At 45.1% G+C, this 20,793-nt stretch overlaps 1 protein-coding gene across 1 annotated transcript in view; it reads right to left on the reverse strand.

Moving 5' to 3' along the window:
- Positions 1–20,793, reverse strand: part of GLT1D1 (glycosyltransferase 1 domain containing 1) — a 133,893-nt gene that overhangs the window by 54,371 nt on the left and 58,729 nt on the right. The window contains exons 8-10 of the mRNA XM_044275645.1: positions 16,172–16,221; positions 2,530–2,573; positions 1,764–1,884 (exon numbers count right to left, since the gene is read on the reverse strand). Of these exons, the coding sequence (XP_044131580.1) occupies positions 1,764–1,884; positions 2,530–2,573; positions 16,172–16,221 (215 nt within the window). The remainder of the gene's footprint in view (positions 1–1,763; positions 1,885–2,529; positions 2,574–16,171; positions 16,222–20,793) is intronic.

A 20,793-nucleotide genomic window follows, 5' to 3' on the forward strand; every position in this document is an offset into this window, starting at 1 on the left:
GGATTCAGTGCGGGTGCAATGCGTTCAACTCACGCATCGCACCCGCGCGGAAATCTCGCCCGTGTGAAAGGGGCCTTAAGGTCGAGGCCTATTCTCCCCACGTTCCATAACATTTTTATTTTTCAGTTCATCTTTTAGCAGGACAAGATGAATTTTTTGTATTGCAACCATTTAATTTACCATATCTAGTATTGGAAAATGGGGGAAAAAATATCTGTGTGGCAAAATTGAGAAAACAAAACAGAAACAAAACAGAATTCTGCCAAGGTTTTTGGGGTTTTGACATCACAGCGTTCACCGTGTGCTAAAAATGACCTGACATCCTTATTCTGCGGCTCAATACAAACGTGGCAATACCAAACTTGTATAGTTTTTTTTTGTTTTACTACTTTAACATTTTTTTTTTTTAAATCTACATTTTCTTTGCCTTGCAATATTCTGACATCCATAACCTTTTTATACTTCTGTCTTCAGAGCTGTATTAGGGCTTGCTTTTTGCATAATGAACTGTATTTTTTATTGTTACCATTTTTTGTTGTATGTACATCAACTGTTATTTAATTTATTTTGGGGGGACAAGATGACAAAAAAAAAATGGCAAATTGCGCGTTTTTCATTTTTTTCCCTGTTACGGCGTTCACCGTACCTTAATTTTCTAAATATATTTTAATAGTTCAGACATTTTCGGATGCGGCGATACCTAATATGTTTGTTTATTTTTTTTTATAGTTTACATATTTTTATATGGAAAAGTGGGGTGATTTACACTTTTAATATATTGATGGGTTTTTTAATTTTATTTAAAAAAAATATATATTATTTTTTAACTATTAGACCCCTTAGGGGCCTAGAAAATTGGATCTTTTGATCCCCTCTCCTATTCAAGCAATGGCAGGCCTGGATCACTTTGGCTGCCATGGCAACCGATCGGAGCCCCGTGATTTCACTGCGGGGGCTCCGATCGGAAGGCAGAGGGAACCACATACCTCTGCCTTCACTCACAGGTGCCGCGACCAGCGTTGATTGCGGCACTTGAGGGGTTAAATGACCGCTTCCCGTCATTGCCGGCTGCAGGATACAGCCAGCACCCGCCGTGTACGAAGAGGGCCCTCACAGATTCCCAGCTGCTTCCATTCTGGCAGTTCCCAGGAGCCTGCTGATGTCCACTTCCTGATCCCGCTCATCACACAGGAAATGTTACATCAATCACTGGCCACAACGTTGTCCCTCCTCATCCAATGAGTGGTCAGTTTGTGTGTCAACAGGGACCCTGGCGTGGAGACCAGTGGGAACGCAGGAAGCACTGAAACACTAGCAGCAGGAATCACTGAAGTAAGAATCTTGTTTTTGCTATGCCATTCTGACTATGTTTTAAAGGGGTTATCCGGGAATACAACACTGATGATCTATACCCAGGATAAGTTATCAATATATGATCGGTGGGGGGCTGACTCCTGACATCCCCCGGACCCCCGAGAACAGCTGTTCGGAGAGGCCACAATGCTCCTGCATGCACTGTGGTTTCCTAACAGCATACCAAGCACAGCGCTGTACAGGGGCCCATCCCAGTGCCACCAGCAGAGGCATTTTTTTTTTTAATCTTATTATATCTTTCATTCCCTAATTCAATAAAACCCAGCATGCCCTACAAACCATTCAAATTTGATCCTAACAAGGATTTTTCTACACTGTTCACTAAATCTTGCTGCTGCCCTGGACCATACCCCGAGGTTAGTGTGAACTGGGAGATAAACGGTGGTTACCTCAAGAATGGCTGCCGACATGCCCTCAGACAGAGAGCTATTCACCACGGCAAAGCTTCTCTTTATCAGAGCCTGTAAGTCTTCCTGTGGTATTTCTTCAATGAGGTGAACGCCATCAATGCTGTAAAAAATAACACGAATACTGGTTCTGTCAGGGAAGGGCAGACCACTGGATAATATTTTCACAAGGATCTGAAGAAAATTAGGAAAGCTGCACCGCCGTCCACTATTTCACTCATCTCATCATAGACACATACAATATTTCTACCTGGGGAGACCACACAGAGCCTAGGGGAATGTCAGCCACAACGCTGGGCCTGATCAACTCTGCCGCAGTCAAGTACAAAGATTGCCGCTATACTCTGCAGTACTCCGAGGTAACATCTCCGTTGTGAACTTCGGCACTGATACGGTCACTGTATCCAACATACGGTATATGCCGGGGGGGAAAAAATACTACATCCAGCATTTTTTGTCCGGTGGAAAGTCGGTACATATACCAGAAAGCAGCCGGATCCTATTCTGGTGAAAGGAGATCCGGAGGTGTACGGTGGTATCTGGTTATGCCGGATACAGTGAACTATGGCAATCTGTTCCTCCACTGAACAGACTGCCAGAGTTCACAGCACATATGTGAACATGGCCTTCTGCAAGAGTACCTTACTGCAAAGCCTTTACATCAAATTAGCATTTAAAAAAATAGAAGCATGTACGGTAAAATGTTCATAAAAGACATGATATAGTAAATCCCACTTAAAATACTCACTTCTGAAGCTTAGCTTTGACCTCACTTGTAAATAATGAATCTACCTGAAAAGAGACCACATAGACAAAGTAAAATATAAAATAATAGAAATGTGCCATAAACCTATACTGCCTGCTAAAGAAAAAAAAAAGAAAAAAAGAAAAAATCACTAGGACCAAACCAGCAAGGTAAAATGTAAAATAATATAAGCGTGCCCTTAAAGGGAGTCTTTCACGCCGATTGACCCTATTAACCTATTAACACACTTATGTCCACGGCATCCCCCCTATTAAAACTGTTCTTACCGTTAGTTCCCTGCTAGCATCATTCGTCCAAAAAAACACTTTTATTCCGTATGCAAATGAGGCTGTGAAGGTGCCCAGGGGTAGCCTTACAACGGCCGGTGCCCAGGCCCCTGGGTCATTTTCATACCAATTCACTCCCCCTCCTCCGCGTCTGCCCACCCATGGTCTCTTCTTTATATTTCCTCCTACTGTCCGTAATCCCGCGCATGCGCCGATGACCGCGATATCGGCGCGTGCGCATTGTATGACCACAGTCTGGCCGGGCATCACAGTTTACTGTGCGCATGCGCCGGCCTGGGCCTAACTTACGTTCTTGCCGTGATGCTGTGATCACGGCAAGAACGTAAGTTAGGCCGGTGCCAGCGCATGCGCACAGTAAACTGTGATGCCCCGGCCAGACTGTGGTCATACAATGCGCACGCGCCGATATCGCGGTCATCGGCGCATGCGCGGTATTACGGACAGTAGGAGGAAAGATAGAGAAGAGACCATGGGCGGGCAGACGCGGAGGAGGGGGAGTGAATTGGTATGAAAATGACCCAGGGGCCTGGGCACCGGCCGTTGTAAGGCCGCCCCTGGGCACCTTCACAGCCTCATTTGCATACGGAATAAAAGTGTTTTTTGGACGAATGATGCTAGCAGGGAACTAATGGTAAGAACAGTTTTAATAGGGGGGATGCCGTGGACATAAGTGTGTACAACTTCGAAAGTAAATTTTTTTATGATTGTATTTTACTCATTTTGGGCCCAAATTTTTTTTTTTATTGGTCTTTATTAAAAATATTGAGCCATTCTGTGCCTGTGCACGAGCCGGTCTGAAATCAAATGCGGTCACCGGGAGCAGGCAGTTCAGAGAACAGCCGACGGGGCCTTCATTGGGTTGTTCTCAGAACTGCCTGCTCCCGGTGACCGCATTTGATTTCAGACCGGCTCGCGCACAGGCCTAGGTAAGGGCTTACCTGCGCATCGCCAGACTTGTGAAAAAAGATGGCAGCCCACATGTGTTCGCGGACGAACAATGCGAACTGGCCATCACTGTTCACAATGTCATGCTCTTCCAGAGGTTTTTGTAAGATTATTGGGCAGTTTCTCTGCCTACAAGATATTATCACAGATGCTTGGTTTACTTTTGCAGTTCTCAAAACTGAATTTGACTCAGCAGAGATCACATGCCTCTTCTTCACAGCAAAAATGTTATAACATGAACAGAGTTGAGAAAAAGACCTTAATCCTAACTTCTACAAACCTATGAATACAGAATCAACCTAATCAAACTAATATGAAAAGATGTTATTCTAAAAATCTTTATCTACTTGCATATTATAAGTTATACCAGCAAGAATTAGTCTTTATGTAGAAAACTATGATTTCAATCAAGCCTTACTGACTAGTGATTTAAATCACGATTTAAATCAAATCCACCCTGCAAAGCAATGACCTTTTGTTCCCAATCACTAGGTTGCATTTACACGCAGATCACCTCCTTTGTATGGGGATGAATGATTGGTCGTCCCCATGCAAATTCATTGTTTGTCAGCAGCAGATCCCCGTTTATACAAGGCAATGCTCTGCCATGAAACAATTTTATTTGCTGCATAAACATCAGATCGCCCAACAAACAAGTGTTTTGGTCATTTGTCGGGTGAACCGCAGCACATTTACACATTTGTTCCCAATAACTGGCTCGATATTATGCCCATGTGAATGAGCCTCTGGGGTTAAACCAGTTCCCCCCCCCCCCCCAAAAAAAAAGTAGTAGAACGTTTCTGAAAAAGCTTCAATCCAATTCAACTTGTTGTGATTTTAACGCAATTAAACTGATAGCGGAAAAAATTTACTGAGGTGCCATGTGATTTGGGATAGTGATTTCATTAGTATATAACAGAGGAAACGTACACTTTTGGACAGTGCATGCTTTTAACTAAGGAGATCCTCTGACAAGAGATTTCCTTTTGCAAGTCCTCTTTCATCCCCTCAGCTGCTTAGCCTGTTCTACTTCAGAGTGACACTAAAGTACAACCAAAGCCCAAAAATACATTCTCTTTCATGAATGAGTTGAGGGTCAGTCATTTTACTGCTTGAGTTTCACTGAACGTGGTTTAGTCAGAATAATATTCAGAGATGACTTACCGAAAATGAGCACAAAGATATCATATATATATAGTCTACAAAAAGAATCAATCACTTAAAAAGAGTTGTGCAAGAATGGGCGGTGGTTGGGTGGTTTGCAACTTGCCCCCACTTGGCTGGACCTGTAAAGGGAAGACTTCTTACCTACTTCCCGATGCTGGCTCCCTGCTCCTTCTCCCCTCAAGGCTACGATGCTCCTCTGGGCTCCCTCGAAAACATCTAGTTTGATGCCGTCTACAGCGGTGACTGGTTCCTCTTGTGTCATGTCATCGCGACCATGGCAAATGACTGGCTGGTGGTGACATCAAATTGGAGGTTTTCAGCGAAGGAGTGCAGCGGAGCATTGCATGTCTGGAGGAGAAGGAGTGAGGAGCAAGCGCCGGGAAGCAGGTAAGAAAGCTTTCCTTTCCAGATCTGGCACACTGGTAGTTCCAAACCCCTCCCCACCACCCTTATTGCCCTACCTCTTTAGTTGCTTACTAAATGGAACTCATTTATTTTCATATGATGTTCACATCTATGAGACAAGCAGCTTTTTGCAGAGAGTGCGCTCCGAGCTGCATATCAGCTACACCTGATATGGCGACATTAAAAAGGCAGATCACTTGAAACACTAGACGGCGACAAAGCAAACATTAGGGAAGTCCTATCTCTTCTTGGCACTGGGGCTTATGGAATAGGAGCCTGCACTTCCAGTGCATTATTAGGCAGGTTTATGAGTCCATGGAAGGAAGGAGTTTCAGTCCTTTCATGACCAGGACACAGTCATTGTGGCTTTAGCCGTCATGTGTCAAACATAGTGAGCTAAATGCTCCACAAACAATACCAATAACAGAAATAATTATTTGGGGAGCAGGCATATTATACTAAAGGAACATGTGGACAGCGTTCCCCCATTTCACATTCATCTTCTAAGCCACTTCACTGGGAAATATTTTTGTGTAAAAGAGTATAAAGAAATGAAAAAGAGAAACTGGATATCCTGTGAAAGTAGAATACAAAAAGCAAACGAGTCAGAATGAAGTTAGATTTAGATTTGTAAATTTAGAGCAGACAGAGAAGCTGTCGTCATCCTTTAATGTTCAAAATAGTTATATACCTTACATCCTCATGTTCGGCCATTTTCATTGTTCTTTTGGTTTTTCTCCTCCTGTGCCCGCACTCTCTTGTTATGGCCCCCATTATAACCACCTTATAAAAAGCAATGACTAGACAGTCTTAGCCAGCCTGTGTTGTGACTTTCACTTCCCCGACACTCTCCAATGAGAGAAAACTCAATCATGTTATATCTGCGGGACATCAAGTGATGGCGCTGTAGCATCGGCCAAAGAGAAGGCCGGCACCACTGGATGCACTGAGCAGTCTGTGCAACAAGGGACAACCCTGAGATCGCATGATATCTTGCAGATATTGATGACCTCTCTAGGGGCCACTCTTCTCCTGCCTATTTGTTTTTAAGGCAGTTGCCATGTAACCGGCTTAAAGGGAACCTGTCACCAGATTTATGGTGTCCTAACTAAGGGCAACATAAATAAGTGACTGATTGACCCAGCATTTTGCTAAGACTCTTTCTTTAATTGACCCAGTCAATCTGCCAACATCTTGTATTGAAAAGCTCCAGCTGATAATGCAGAGTCCTGAATATTCATGAGCTCCTGACTCTCCCCGCCCACCTGCTGCTGAATGACAGTTAGTTTCCATATGAATCAGCAGCAGGTGGGCAGGGGAGTGGCTATAGCTCTGAATTAAATATACGCTGGACTCAATGACATCATTAGCATGCAGCATCTTTGTGTGTATATTATGAGGTAACCATCTGTCACACCAGTAAGGGCAACAGCGCTCAGGTCACATCACTGGGCTCAGCGCATGCCCAGTGAGACTTTTGAGGTTGTTGCCCTCAGGAGGTTGATGATCGCGCAGGCACAGGCTGCAGGCGGTACTGCGCCTGCGTGAGTTTTCTGGCCGCAGACAGGAAGAAGGACGGGGCATTTCTATAAGGTAGACTATGACGTGGGGAGGGGGTGGAACCATTTGCCGGGCTGTGGGAGGTTATTTGATGATCAGGAGGCGTTCTTGGGCACTGCAGGGGGGGGCGTCACTGGGCACCGGAGAGTGAAAAAAACGCCCCTCTGGGCACCTTGGACCCTAATTAGCATAACATAAAAAGCGCTTTTAGATCAAAACTACAAAACGAAATAAAGTAAAAAGAAGACTGCTGGAAATAAGGTACTTTAGTCAACATAGCGATGGTGCCAGCTTAAAATGGTAAAAGCAGGTGACAGATTCTCTTTAAAGCCGATTCATGGCCAGGCTCATTTGGGTAGGAGTTTCTAAATGGAAAGCCTTTCTTTAATCCTTTCCTGACGTGGTGATTTTCAGTTTTTTGTGTTTTTGTGTTTCACTCCCTGAACTTTTTTATTTTTCCATTCACAGAGTGGTATGAGGACTTGTTTTTGCGGGAAGTTGTACTTTATAACGCTACCATTTAATATTACACAGGATGTAGTGGGAAGCAGGGGGAAAAAAATCCAAATAGAATTGTGCCACATTTTTTTATTTTTATTTTTAAACGGCATTCACTATGCTGTAAAACTAACTTGTGATCTTCATTCTTCAGGTCAGTACGAATTTGGCAATACCACATATGTATAGTTTTTCTTGTGCTAAAAAAATAAATAAAATTCTGACCCCTGCAACTTTTATATAGTTAGGTCTATGGAGATATATATATGACTTTTTGTTCACTTTTTATTCCATTTTTGGGGGGAAATAAAGTGATGGGGGAAAAAAACTGCAAATCGGCCATAATTTTTTTTCTTGGCTAGTGGTGGAATCATTTTATTGTGGTTATTACAGTAACTACATCACTATGTATATTCACATGGCTGTTTCTAGGTGATTTGTAAAATGGCTACCCATCTCTAGGTGATCTTGTCATGTTGTTAATAAAGTTTAGTGTAAAAATAAACAAACCCAACACAAAACAGACATTTACTTCTACACAGAGACTGACAGACGTGATGAAGAAGTGTTGCTGCAGGTAGTAATACTGTATATGTTGTGTTCCTCAATACACTACTATTCACCTGTTGGATACCTGGGCACTTAGCGGAAAGCCAGATCACATGAGACATGTGAGGGTCATATCACTGACACCAAGTTTAGTCCTACTACAGGACTTATTCCTTTAGAGAGGTTACTGCACAGATACAATAAAGGTCTGCAAGCTAAAAATTCAAACAGATGTATATTAGAAAATTGTCCTATTCACAAAAAAATGTAAGTAATCATTAAACCCTCTTTAAATATTTAAAAGTTTGTTCCATTATCTGACTACCATCACCATCCTGTTCCAGTCATGCATTGGTGAGTTCCTCTGTCCGTGTTTTCTTGCTCCCTGCTAATGTTGTGATATATGCTTCAAATTATCATCAATTCCACTTTTTCAAACAATTTTCAATACTGGAACTCCTGGGGTATTTGAGCATGGTCACACCGCGGTAAGTACCCAGGAAAAGCGACTGCTCCACATCAAGCATAGGCTGCATATAATGCACTTCTAAGGAGGACCCAAACTAAACAATGTGTAACAGTAAAATTGCATTACTGTGACTTGAAAAAACACCATTGTTTCCCTGCGCAATTTTCTGTGCAGGTCCACTACACAGTTCCAATTGAATGGCTGTCTGTATCATACAGACATGCCAGATCCTCCACAGAAAGTGACACCTCTAATTGTAGCCACTCTAATAACTAAAAGGTGAATGTGCTTAACCGCACACTCCCTCTATTATAATGGAATTATGTAATTTGGTACTTGAAAATAGGTTTCTAAACCAGCCCCTTTAAGATCCTTAAATCTAAAATAAAATGAGCAAAGTTTTTTTATTAAATATTAGACAAAAGTGTTGTGAAACACACATTTTCAAATTAAATTTAATCCACATTTTATGAGACACAATAAAGTTACCAATTCTTAAAGGGGTTCTCCAGAAACGATTTAAAATGGCCGCCAGCAACCTGTCCTAGAATGTGAGCAGGACTAGTTATCTCCACTTGCGGAGCGTGGTGGGGGCTCTGGCACTCGCATATACTACTTATTAGTGAGTTTTCCGGTCAGGCTGCTTAGCCATAACAGCATTACCATGTATTGTAGAGCAATGCAGTGAGGCCCTGACCCCTCACCCACCTGGGAAGCTCTGCAAGTGGAGACAACCAGTCCCACTCATATTCTAGGACAAGTTGGTGGTGGGCAGTATAAACCGTTTCCCCTTTAAAATGTGCATCAAATTATAAATACATTTCCATAAATCTTTAGTACAAAGCTAAGAAACTGATCTTAAAGAAAAATGTCCCTTTCTCCACTTATCAGGTTACTTATCACATCTTCCCTTAAAGAGGACCTTTCAGGTTTTCATACTTACTGACAGGATACTGCTGCTGCTACAGCCTATGCGATCCTCCCCGACGGGGAATGCAAGATGGCGCACGCCTCGGGATGTGTAAAAGCTCAAGTTCTCGCGAATCTCGTGAGAACTTGAGCTCCTTCTCCCTGGCTAAGAGCACGGCGCTCTGATTGGATGCGCTCTTAGCCAGGGAGAAGAAAAACGCACCCTGTACAAATTCTAGTCACCGCCTACTCGAACCGAATCGCCTCATTAGCATATGAGCCGCCAGAACTATCGGAGACCACAGTGGACGAAAGGGGGGGGGGGGGGGGGGGGAGTCCTCTGAAAAAATTATAATTGAAAATACATCACTGGGGGGCTGCACTGTTAGGCTCCATTCACACGTCCGCAAAATGGGTCCGCATCCTTTCCGCAATTTTGCGGAAAGGGTGCGGACCCATTCATTCTCTATGGGGACAGAATGTGCTGTCCGCATCCACATTTGCGGATCCGCACTTCCGCATCCGTGCTTCCGTTTCCGCAAAAAAATAGAACATGTCCTATTCTTGTCCGCAATTGCGGACAAGAACAGGCATATTCTATTATGTCGGCAATGTGCAGTCCGCAAAATGCGGAAAGCACATTGCCGCTTTCCGTGTTTTGCGGATCCGTGTCTCCGTGTATCCGCAAAACACATTGCGGACGTGTGAATACAGCCTTAGGTAATGTAACTCTATACATGTTTTTTGGTGAAAGGTCCCTCAGAAAGGAGAACACTTTTTACAGAACCATTACCATGTTTTTATTCAAACTTGCATAGATATTAAAACTCCTTTACTAATAAAGTTACATTTTTAGATGCTTAGTTTATACAGAAATTTACATCTGCATCATGTGACGTGATAGGACTAACCATCCTGTCCTTATATCTTCCCCAGGAAGACCGTTTCACTCCCCTTCCTGTGCAGATGGAAACTACAAGCAGAGACTTAGGCTAGGTCTACACGACGACATTTGTCGCGCGACATTTTGTTGCACCAATGTCGCGCAACAATTTTTATAATGGCAGTCTATGGTGTCGCACTGCAACATGCGACATGTTGCGACTGCGACGCAACAGTCGCAGAAAATACATTCAAGATGGATTTTTCTGCGACTGTCGCGTCGCAGTCGCAACATGTCGCATGTTGCAGTGCGACACCATAGACTGCCATTATAAAAATTGTCGCGCGACATTAGTGCAACAAAATGTCGCGCGACAACTGTTGCACCCTATCTGTCGCGCGACTTTTGTCGCGCGACAAATGTCGTCGTGTAGACCTAGCCTTAGGCTACGTCTACACGACGACATTTGTCGCGCGACATTTTGTTGCACTAATGTCGCGCGACAATTTTTATAATGGCAGTCTATTCTGTCGCACTGCAACATGCGACATGCTGTGAATGCGACGCAACAGTCGCAGAAAATCCATTCGAGATGGATTTTTCTGCGACTGTCGCGTCGCGGTCGCAATATGTCGCATGTTGCAGTGCGACACCATAGACTACCATTATAAAAATTGTCGCGCGACATTAGTGCAACAAAATGTCGCGCGACAAATGTTGCGCCCGGTCGCGCAACAAATGTCGTCGTGTAGACCTAGCCTAAAGGAAGATAGTCATCTGCTGTATCTCCACCGCTCAGCAGCTCCTCATTCCTCGAACTACAGCCCCCACACCAACACAGAATGCTTACAAATACTAAACTGCTAAGTCATGTGACAAGATCAAGTCATATGGGTTGCACAGAAAAATTAAACTAGCAAAAGCATAGATCTAGTTAGGCTATTCTATAAGCCACTTTACATTACAAAATTAAACATAATTTAATCAAATAAGTGTTGTTTGGAAGTCTGAAAACAGGGGTCACAGACCGAGCGACATCATAAGGTCCTGTCAGGACAATGAGAAAACAGACTATCAGAAGGATCAGCGTGTCGAAACAACATTATAATGGAAACGTCCACCCTCATTTATTCTCTCCCTCTTAGGACAGCAGTATGGCTGTACCACTAGTTCCACAATTAAATCAATGTAACAACGAGATGTTAGTGTACCTGAAATGAAAAGTGGAGGGGTCCAGCTACTATATATTATGCAAACCCACACTATAATACTAGTGTGAAGTTCTCTCATGAAGGCCTCCTCATGCCATTGCCCACATGGTCTTAAGGCAGTCTTCGGCTATCACTGCGTCCAAGACAAAATTAACTAATTAACTTATCTCTGAATAGGATAGACCTCCACTGCAGCAGCCTCCATTGCCATCTTGCTGTGCACCATGATATCCATTTAGAGCGGTCGCGTGAGGTCAATGGAACACCTTGTTGGACCTCTTGTAGCTTGTCGTTCAAACACTTTCTGATGGTTTGTGAAGACACTGTTTACTGCCCAAGGCTTTGGATTTGACGTCCAATTTAGGCTAATGCACACAACCGCTGTTTTTTGCGCACCGCAAACCGCAGTAGCCGCCCGAGTGCCTTCCGCAATTTGCGTAACGGAACGGGCGGCCCATTGTAGACATGCCTATTCTTGTCCGCAAAACGAACAAGAATAGAACATGCAAAATTTTTTGTGGGGCCTCAGAAAGGAACAACGAATGCGGACAGCACATGGAGTGCTGTCCACATCTTTTGCGGCCCCATTGAAGTGAATGGGTCCGCACCCGAGCCACAAAAACCGCGGCTCGGATGCGGACCGGAAAAACGGTCGTGTGCATGAGGCTTTACAGAGTGTTACAGAAATGAGAGAGCAGAATTTTGTCTCCTGCCTCCTGTTCCCTCCCCTTTCCATCACCTTATATAAGCAGCATGTGACTGAAAAGCCATCTCAAATGAGTTTTTAAGTAGTAGAAATATGCTAATCCTGATGATGGGTCCTTTTTAAGGAGGATGAGGGGAGGAGAAAAAAGGAGCCTGATAAGTGTAGTAATGATTTATGGAATAAATCTAAGCATAAAGTCTAAGCATAAAGGCTGGAGATGAGCACATTTAAAAAAAATTTGATTAGATCCGAATTTATTTGAGGCGAATCACATTAAAAAAAAATACTATTTCCTGGCTGCAGAGAGCCTTTATAGTGGTGTAAAAGAGGGTTCCCCAACTCCAGCCCTCAGGGCCCACTTGCTGGTAAGGATTTAGGAGTATCCTACAGAAAGAATACCTGTGGTAAATCGAGGAGACCACAGAGTGGCCCAATGTCAGAGTCTGGAGGTGGTGGCAGCATCAGGAGGAGGCCACAGAGTGACACAATTAAAGTGTGGAGGTGGTGGCAGCATCAGGAGCCCACAGAGTGGCAAGGTGACAGTATGGAGATGGCAGCAGCACGGGGAGACCACAGAGGGGCAAGGTGACATAGTGTGGAGGTGGCATCAGCATGCCACAGAGTGGCACAATGACAGTGTGTAGGTGGCGGCAGCATCAAAAGACCATAGAGTGGCAAGGTGACATAGTGTGGAGGAGGCAGCAGCATCAGAAGGCCACAGAGTGGCCTGGTGACAGAGTGGGAGCTGGGTGGCAATACCAGTACCAGCTGAAGATGGTGGGTAAAAGAAGGAGCCCTTGGAATCAGAAGTGTGGCATCAGGCGGGTGGCAGCATCAGAACAGTAGCCTGAATAAACCTGTTTCTTTTGTCAAAGTGTTGGTGCGGCACCATGGATGATCTAGTCTGATGCAACAGGCATTGGTGGGTGGAAATCCTGGCTGATCCACACCTGATTCATCTTGACAAAAGGTCAATCTCTCCACATTTTGGGTGGACAGGTGAGTTCTTCTTGGGGTAACTATGGCCCCCACCGCACTAAACACCTGCTCTGATGCCACACTACTGGCTGGGCAGGACAGTTTTTCCAGGGCAAACTCGGCCAGCTGCGGCCACAAATCCAGTTTGGCTGCCCAGTAGTGCAGCGGATCTTCAATGACTGCTGGCAGGGTAAACACCAAGTATGCCACCAACTGCTGGTTCAGGCTCTGCTCTATGTCTAGCTGCTGGTGAGTAGTTTCTTCACTAGGCGGGTGACACCGCCGTGCCCTGCACATGTGGTATGCTGGAGGGGCACTGTGAATTGTCCCTGCAGTGGAGGCTGAGGACATGGTGGAGGATGAGGAGGCAGAGTCGGACATTGTCGCAGGACCAACAGCGTGAGAACGTGGAGGCGGAATCGGCATGACCTGGCCAAGTTGCTGGTGTGGCTGTGCAGGAACCACATCCACCCAGTGGGCCGTAAAAGGACAGGTTTTATCCCTGACCGTAGTTACAGCTACACTCGTCGGCGCTGTTGGCAGACACTGACAGGCTCAAGGACTGGCCCACCTTCTGTTCTACATGTGTGTGTAGGTCTGGTACTGCCTTTTTGGCAAAGAAATGACAGGCTTGGGAATCTCCACCTCGGCTCGGCACAAGCCATCAGATCTCTGAAAGGTGCAGAGTCCACCACTTGGAAAGGGAGGGACTGCAGCACCAGCAACTTGGATAGGAGTACATTCAGCTTCTGCGCCGTTGGATGAGTGCATGCATACGGTTGTCTCTTGGCAATCGCTTTGGTTATAGATTGCTGACAGAATGACTGACAAGGAGTAGGAGGACGAGGAGCAGGAGCATCAGGACCAGCAGATGATGGGAAGGACAGACAGCTCTCTTTGGCTGAGGTGGTGGAGCCTTGACTCCAGGTGCGTGCCAATGGGTGATGCAGCGGTTACTGGGGCATGCTGGACCACCACATCGGAGCCACTGTTCTCCCAGGCCACTTTATGGTGACACTGCATATGTTGACGCAGGGCTGTGGTGCCAACATTGACACCCCGGCCACGCTTCACCTTCTGCCCACAGATTCTACATATGGCCATGTTCAGCTTCTCTGGCCATATGGTCTTTTGATGCTTTTTTAACAAAAAAACTGCCACACCGTCAAGTAGGTGATTTTACCCCCAACACTACTCACTGTCTGACTGCTGCCGCCGCTGCCTCCGTGATCTCGTGTATCGCTACTTCCCTAGCAGGTAGGCTACTGCAAAGTGGGTGGTCTACCCCAGGAACATTTGGCTCCCGACCTCCCACTGCTGCCACCCTGCGGACTCCCGGCCACGCTAGCAACTTGCTGGCTCTGCTGCTGCCTTACGGGCAAGTTGCCACCCTCTTCTCCCGATAATGAAGTCCCTTCGTCACCCAGCTCCCAAGTGCGATCAGCTACATCATCATAGAATACTGTCTGCACGTCACCGATACCCTCCTCAACCGTCTCTGGGTCAGGAGCCTTACCACTCGCAACACCAGCTCCCACGCCACTCTCCTCATCACTACTTGCCCGCCTAGTGGTAGAAGCGGTGGATGTCTCCTCCACATCTTGGCTTTCCAGTAGCTGCTCACCATCTTCTAGCAGCTCGTCCTCACAGCATACAATACTTCGCTGGCTGAGGGAACAGAAAAGCACAATGGTAGGTTGAGGGCATAGGGCCTGCTCCCGGGCCATGCCAACTAAGGGTTGTGTCTGATTAACCCACTGACTCTTGGCTGGGGGTGTCTGATGTCACTTGTGACAAAGTCCAACATTGAGTCAACCATTCAAGAACAGCTGGGTTGCTGGTCAAGACACGACCGCTAGCTGACACTGGGAACTCAGGCCTCTTGAAGTGACCCCTGCTGCCACGGCCCCTTACTCTTCTGCGACTTCTGCCTGCGCCAGAAACATTTAGGCCTCTGCCACTCCCCTGTCCAGGGCCTGGTACTTCTGTCTGACATACTGGTAGATAAAATAAATAAATAAAAAGGAAATAAAAAACAACCCAAAAAAGTCTGTAATTTTCTCACTTTACCAAACAACAGCTAATAAGTGCTTTTTGTCCACACTAATACGCACAAAAAAGGGCTTTAGAACATATAACTGCAATGCTGAACGGCAAATATATTTTTCTTTTGGCACTAATACACGACAAAAAGGACTAATTTTCGCACCACACAATGGCTAATAAGCCCTTTTTTCCCACTAATACAAGACAAAAAATGCTTTAGAATATAACTGCACCGCCCAAGGGCAAATAAGACGTAGAAATATTTCCTTGTATTAAACCTGTTAATGGCTGTATCAAACAGCACTTGCACCCTAATAAGCACAGTTTGCTGGAATTACAGAGCTGTATAATGGCAATTTGGATCCCCAGTCAGTGCAGCAAGGTGTAATAGGATTGTTCCTATTACCCAGGCTGTCACCTCCCCTACTGAACCATGGTCAACATAAATGCTGTAGAATAATTCCTCCCTATCCTTTCCCTACACCTTGAATACTCTTTCCCTGCACTTGTAAATAGTTTTTTAGCACAATGAAGTTTTTCCTACCACTGTCCCTAGCGCCTGTTAACGTCTCTCCCTGCACTAAGTAACTGGAAAATGGCAGAACCCAACATGGCTGAGACTATTTATAGGGCTGTGACATCACAGGGCTGGCTGCTGATTGGCTGCATGCATGGCATTATGGGTGATTCCGCCTTCCCAGAGTTCCTTGCTCCATGTCCTCACATGTGCAGCAGCCATAAAAAAATAAATAAAAAAAAAAGGGATTAGTTACCACGAATCCTGAGGAAATTAGTCTTTGGTGCGAATCACATTTTTCCTGAAATTCGGATTGAATTCCACTTAGATTCGCTCATCTCTAATAAAGGCATTAATGGCAAATATGTTGCGTGAATTCAATCTCCATCAAATGTTGCTAGATGATGGCTTTCCATCCCAAAATCAAACATACAACATGGCATAAATGTAAAGGCTATTGTGCTCACTTATTTATTAAGAAAGGCAGTACTTACCATTGGCCCAATAATAGCCAAGCAAACATTTGCTTCCCTTTCATGCCACTCTAGGAAAGAGTATGAATCGTTAAATTGGCAGTAAACAATAACTGAAGAAAAGTTACCGCTCAATTTCTGTGATTGCAAATTAATTGATGGTTTTTCTGTTATCAGTGACTTTGTTAGTTGAATTTAGCTAATCATTTTGAATCCACTTAAGTTACTGTACCTCTTCGTGCCGGAAAAAGCTACTAATCAAATACATGGCATTATACAACAAATTGCAAGGAAATGTAGTGCCAGAGGTTCTCCACCTAAATTTACTGTTCGAAAAAATCTGATTAAAACCAAAGTTCAGAGGTAAAGTATGAAATGGTAGGACTGCTGCCTAGTTGCGCTGTCCAATCTCTGCCACTTTCACAGAGCAATCCCAGCTTTGAGAGACTTTAATTGTGAATTGCCTAAAGATGGACATTAAATAAAAGTCAAAAAGTGGTCAAGACGACCCACAATTGGAAGGGTTTGGTCATGTTGGACTGAAACTTTGTATCAGGAAACTTCTTTAAACATATCCATGATGTGCTAGTTCAATCTAGAATGTTCCTACTAATATTGTGATGTAAAACTGATCTGACTTGTTGTAGCCAATCTCAATCTAATATGCAAGTCGTTCAACCGCTAACTAATCTGGCAAAGGCTCTGTGCGCATGTTCCTGTTTGTCAATAAGACCTAGAATCCCTTTAGGGGGTCTCTAACTAATGTTAAAATTAATATTTTTATTAGTATATATTTAAAAAAGGTTTACACCTCTCACAAATCGGAAGAAAGAATGTGTAAAAAAAAAATCAGTATATGGTGGCAAGTGAGCTGGTTCCTCTTGTGGTTACTACCACAGTCACTATTATTATTTATAGGTCTCCTCGGACAGCATAGGGGTGAATGTGTCAATAGGAATAGTGTTGATGTTTCACATACATTTCACATGGATCCTAGTGAGCAGCACGGGTCTCATCCACCCGTCTGTCACAACCATTCAACAGGGATCCCAGTAGGCAGAACGGGTATAGTGCACCCTTCTGTCCTGAGGGAGATACACACACACACACTTGGTTAATATTTGGTGGCGTTCTCTAAGTAGAGCCACGCCACCTAATTCATGCGTGCACAACTGTCAGGGCCTCCAATATCTGTTCCCTATCAAGGGTAGCCGTGCTGCAACTTTGTTGCCGCATCTAACTACTCGCTACAATTGTGTTCAGCCCTCAGCTGCACTCTCGCTTAAGTCCTTCCTCTATTACTGTTGATAGAGGTCTGTGCAGCTCTGTGTAACCTGATCCCTCAATCTATTGCACTCCTAACACCCTTGCTGTCTATCGACCGTGCTATAAGCTAATCCTCACTGCCGCACAACTGTCTAAAACGAAGTCACGCTATACCACCCCTCCCGACATGTTTCGCCACAACCAGTGGCTTCGTCAGGGGATGTGGGGTATATGTGTGCGCGCGTCGATATGCCAGAAATAAAGGGATAGAGATTCATTGCGATCTCTTTCACTATGATAGATTTTATACTCCACATATTGGTCATATCATGGTGAGGTATTTGTCACCGACGTCCAGGAATGGGTTAATGAACAGCGCTAGAGGCCAGGATATCTCGGAGGCAGAGGGGCGTTTACTCACCATGACAGCATATTCGTAGACAGACCGGATTGACCAATAGAGCGGAGAATCGTCGATTGTTTACTGGCGCTTGCCAGTGACGTGGGAGCAGGGGTGCGCACAGGATACATGTCAGATGACATCTCCTGCTACCCTAGGTAAAATAAATGTGTTCAGGAGCAGCAACACGTGCGGCGTCTGGAGAGCACAAAATGGTGATAGCGCAACAGCTGAGCAGGAGATCGCAGATCCAAAGCGGTCCAATGGCAAGTAGTAGAAATGGAAGGCCACAGCAGCGTCTCACCAAAAAGCTTCTTTATTTAGGAACACTCCTCATAACAGGTCATACAAAGCAGTTTGCAGCAACGTTTCGGCTAAGCATAGCCTTTGTCAAGCATATTAATCAGTTAAAACCACAGCCTATAAATAGCACATAGTAAATCCGCCCACACCGCTAAGCAACCAATAAGATTAAAGATTTATATATAATACACCTGTATAGGTAATCAACATACTCAAACACATGAACCAGCTGTCACAGAACATACCCACTTGAGGCCATCACCCAGAGAATTTCTCCATCCATCTAGCGTCCCATGGCCGGTAATGCGCATGTCCGCTTACGTCATCACATGCGCGACTGCTAGGCAGCGCACGTGTGACGTACCCAGATGAATCCAAACACAAAGTCCACGCTGGGCAGCATACATCATCAGGCGGCGGCCGACAAACGTCACAAGACCACTCCCACCTGGCATTCCAGAGTGGAGTATGCATGAGGGTTAAAGTGGGACTGTGCATAGGAGGCGATCGCACCACGTCAACGAACACGCCACCACTAGGCAGCATGCCTATGTCGCACCTAGATAAATCCAAACGCATAGTCCAAACTGAGCCGCATATATCATCAGGCGGCGGTCGGCAAGCGTCACGAGACCACTCCCACCTGGCGCTCCAGATTGGAATATGCATGAGGATCAAAAATGGGGGCGTGTACAAAGGGCAATCGCACCACTATAACATATAACAGCGTGCAAACAACGCTCCTTGGAGAGCACAGTAATAAAGCATATCAAAGCGCATCATCTGCACCACTGACGCCAAGATAGAATAAAGGGATATATAGGGCATGTATGCACAAAAGGGGTATAAAAAGACATACTGGAAAGGTAAGAGCCAGCATTCTCACTAAGTGTACAATCACATTAGTGAGTGATATACCATATGCAGGCATGTCTGGAAAAAGCCATAGTAATCATTATGGTGCTATAAAACGGTGTGATAAGTACACATAATTAAAAGAAAAAAGCAAAAAATGCCACTACAGAGGAGGGACATGAAATCGAGTGTATGGAAAGTAAGTATAATGTTTAACTAATACCTGCCACATTAAACTCAAGGTTTAATCCAAATGGCTGTAAAGATTTGAGTGTGTAAATCCATTTAAGTTCCTTCTTCCTTAATATCGTGTCTCTATCGCCCCCTCTCCGTAGTGGCCCCACACTGTCAATGACCCTGAAGCGGAGCTGGTTGACAGAGTGCCCCGCATCCACGAAATGTTTCGCAACGGGCTTATCCATGTTCATCTTGCGTATAGTACTCTTATGTTTGTTAATACGCTCTCTAATCTCCATAGTGGTCTCCCCAACATAAATAAGGCTGCAGGGGCACTGGATGACATAAATTACATCCCGTGACCTGCAGGTGTAATAGCCCTTGATTTTATATTTCTTTCCACTATACGGGTGGGAGAAAAATTCACCTTTGAGAACGTTGCTACAGTTACAGCAAGATAAACATGGATAAGTCCCGTTTTTGCGTGGTGCGAGTAGTTTTTGTGTCGGTGACTGACCGCCCACATCGGATTTAACCAGTGTGTCGCGGAGACTAGGGTTCCGTCTGTATGCCATCAACGGCGGGGATTTAAACACTTCTATATCTGGCAATCCTCGTTGGAGTATATGCCATTCCTTTCTAAGGATGCTGGCAATGTTGCCACTGTCCCGGCCGTAGATGGACACAAACGGAACCCTAGTCTCAGAGGCCGCCCTTTCTGACTTTCGTAGTGCGGTGCACCTGTCAACCAGCATCACCCTCCGCTTAGCTCGAGTAAGTAGGGGTTTCGGGTAACCTCGTTCCAAGAAACGCGTGCACATTGTGTCAATCCTCTGCGCACATGTGTCCTGGTCCGAAACAATTCGCTTTACCCTTAAAAGTTGACTCCAAGGGAGGGAGTCGAGCATTCTGTGTGGATGATAGCTATCATGCATTAGTAAGGTATTGCGGTCAGTAGGCTTCCGATAGAGGTCCGTAAACAAAAGACCCTCCATCACATAGACTCGCACATCAAGAAACTGCAATTCACTAGGAGAAACAGTTATAGTGAACTGCAGATCAGGGACACCCGCATTCAAATGAAGATGAAAATCATCAAGTTCATTCCTCGTGCCTGTCCAGATCATGAAGATGTCGTCGATGTAGCGCCACCAACACAGGACTCTCCCAAAAAAAGGGGAGCGATACACGAGTTTGTCCTCCACCTCGGCCATAAAGATGTTAGCGTAGGTGGGGGCCACGTTGGACCCCATGGCCACACCCCGCTGCTGTTGGTAGAAGGTGTCCCCGAAGAGGAAGTAACTCCTCTTCAGGACCACCTCCAGGAGGCGGAGGACAAATCGGCACACACCCGGGGAGAGCCCCATGTCGGTCAGGGCCACATCGACGACACCTAACCCATATGTGTGGTCAATTGATGTGTATAAGGACACTACATCGAAACTGACCAACAGAAATTGGGTGGGCAGTTGTAAATCCTGTAATTTAGAAAGAAAATGCCCAGTATCCTTGACATAGGATGGAGCGGAGGTCGCCCGGACCTGCAATAGCTTGTCCAGAAAGACAGACAATGGGTTGAAGACCGAGCCCCTACCAGAAACAATCGGTCGGCCCGGTGGATCGATCAATCGCTTGTGGATCT

The sequence above is a fragment of the Bufo gargarizans genome, chromosome 1 (assembly GCF_014858855.1).
Source record: "Bufo gargarizans isolate SCDJY-AF-19 chromosome 1, ASM1485885v1, whole genome shotgun sequence".
Classification (NCBI taxonomy): domain Eukaryota; kingdom Metazoa; phylum Chordata; class Amphibia; order Anura; family Bufonidae; genus Bufo; species Bufo gargarizans.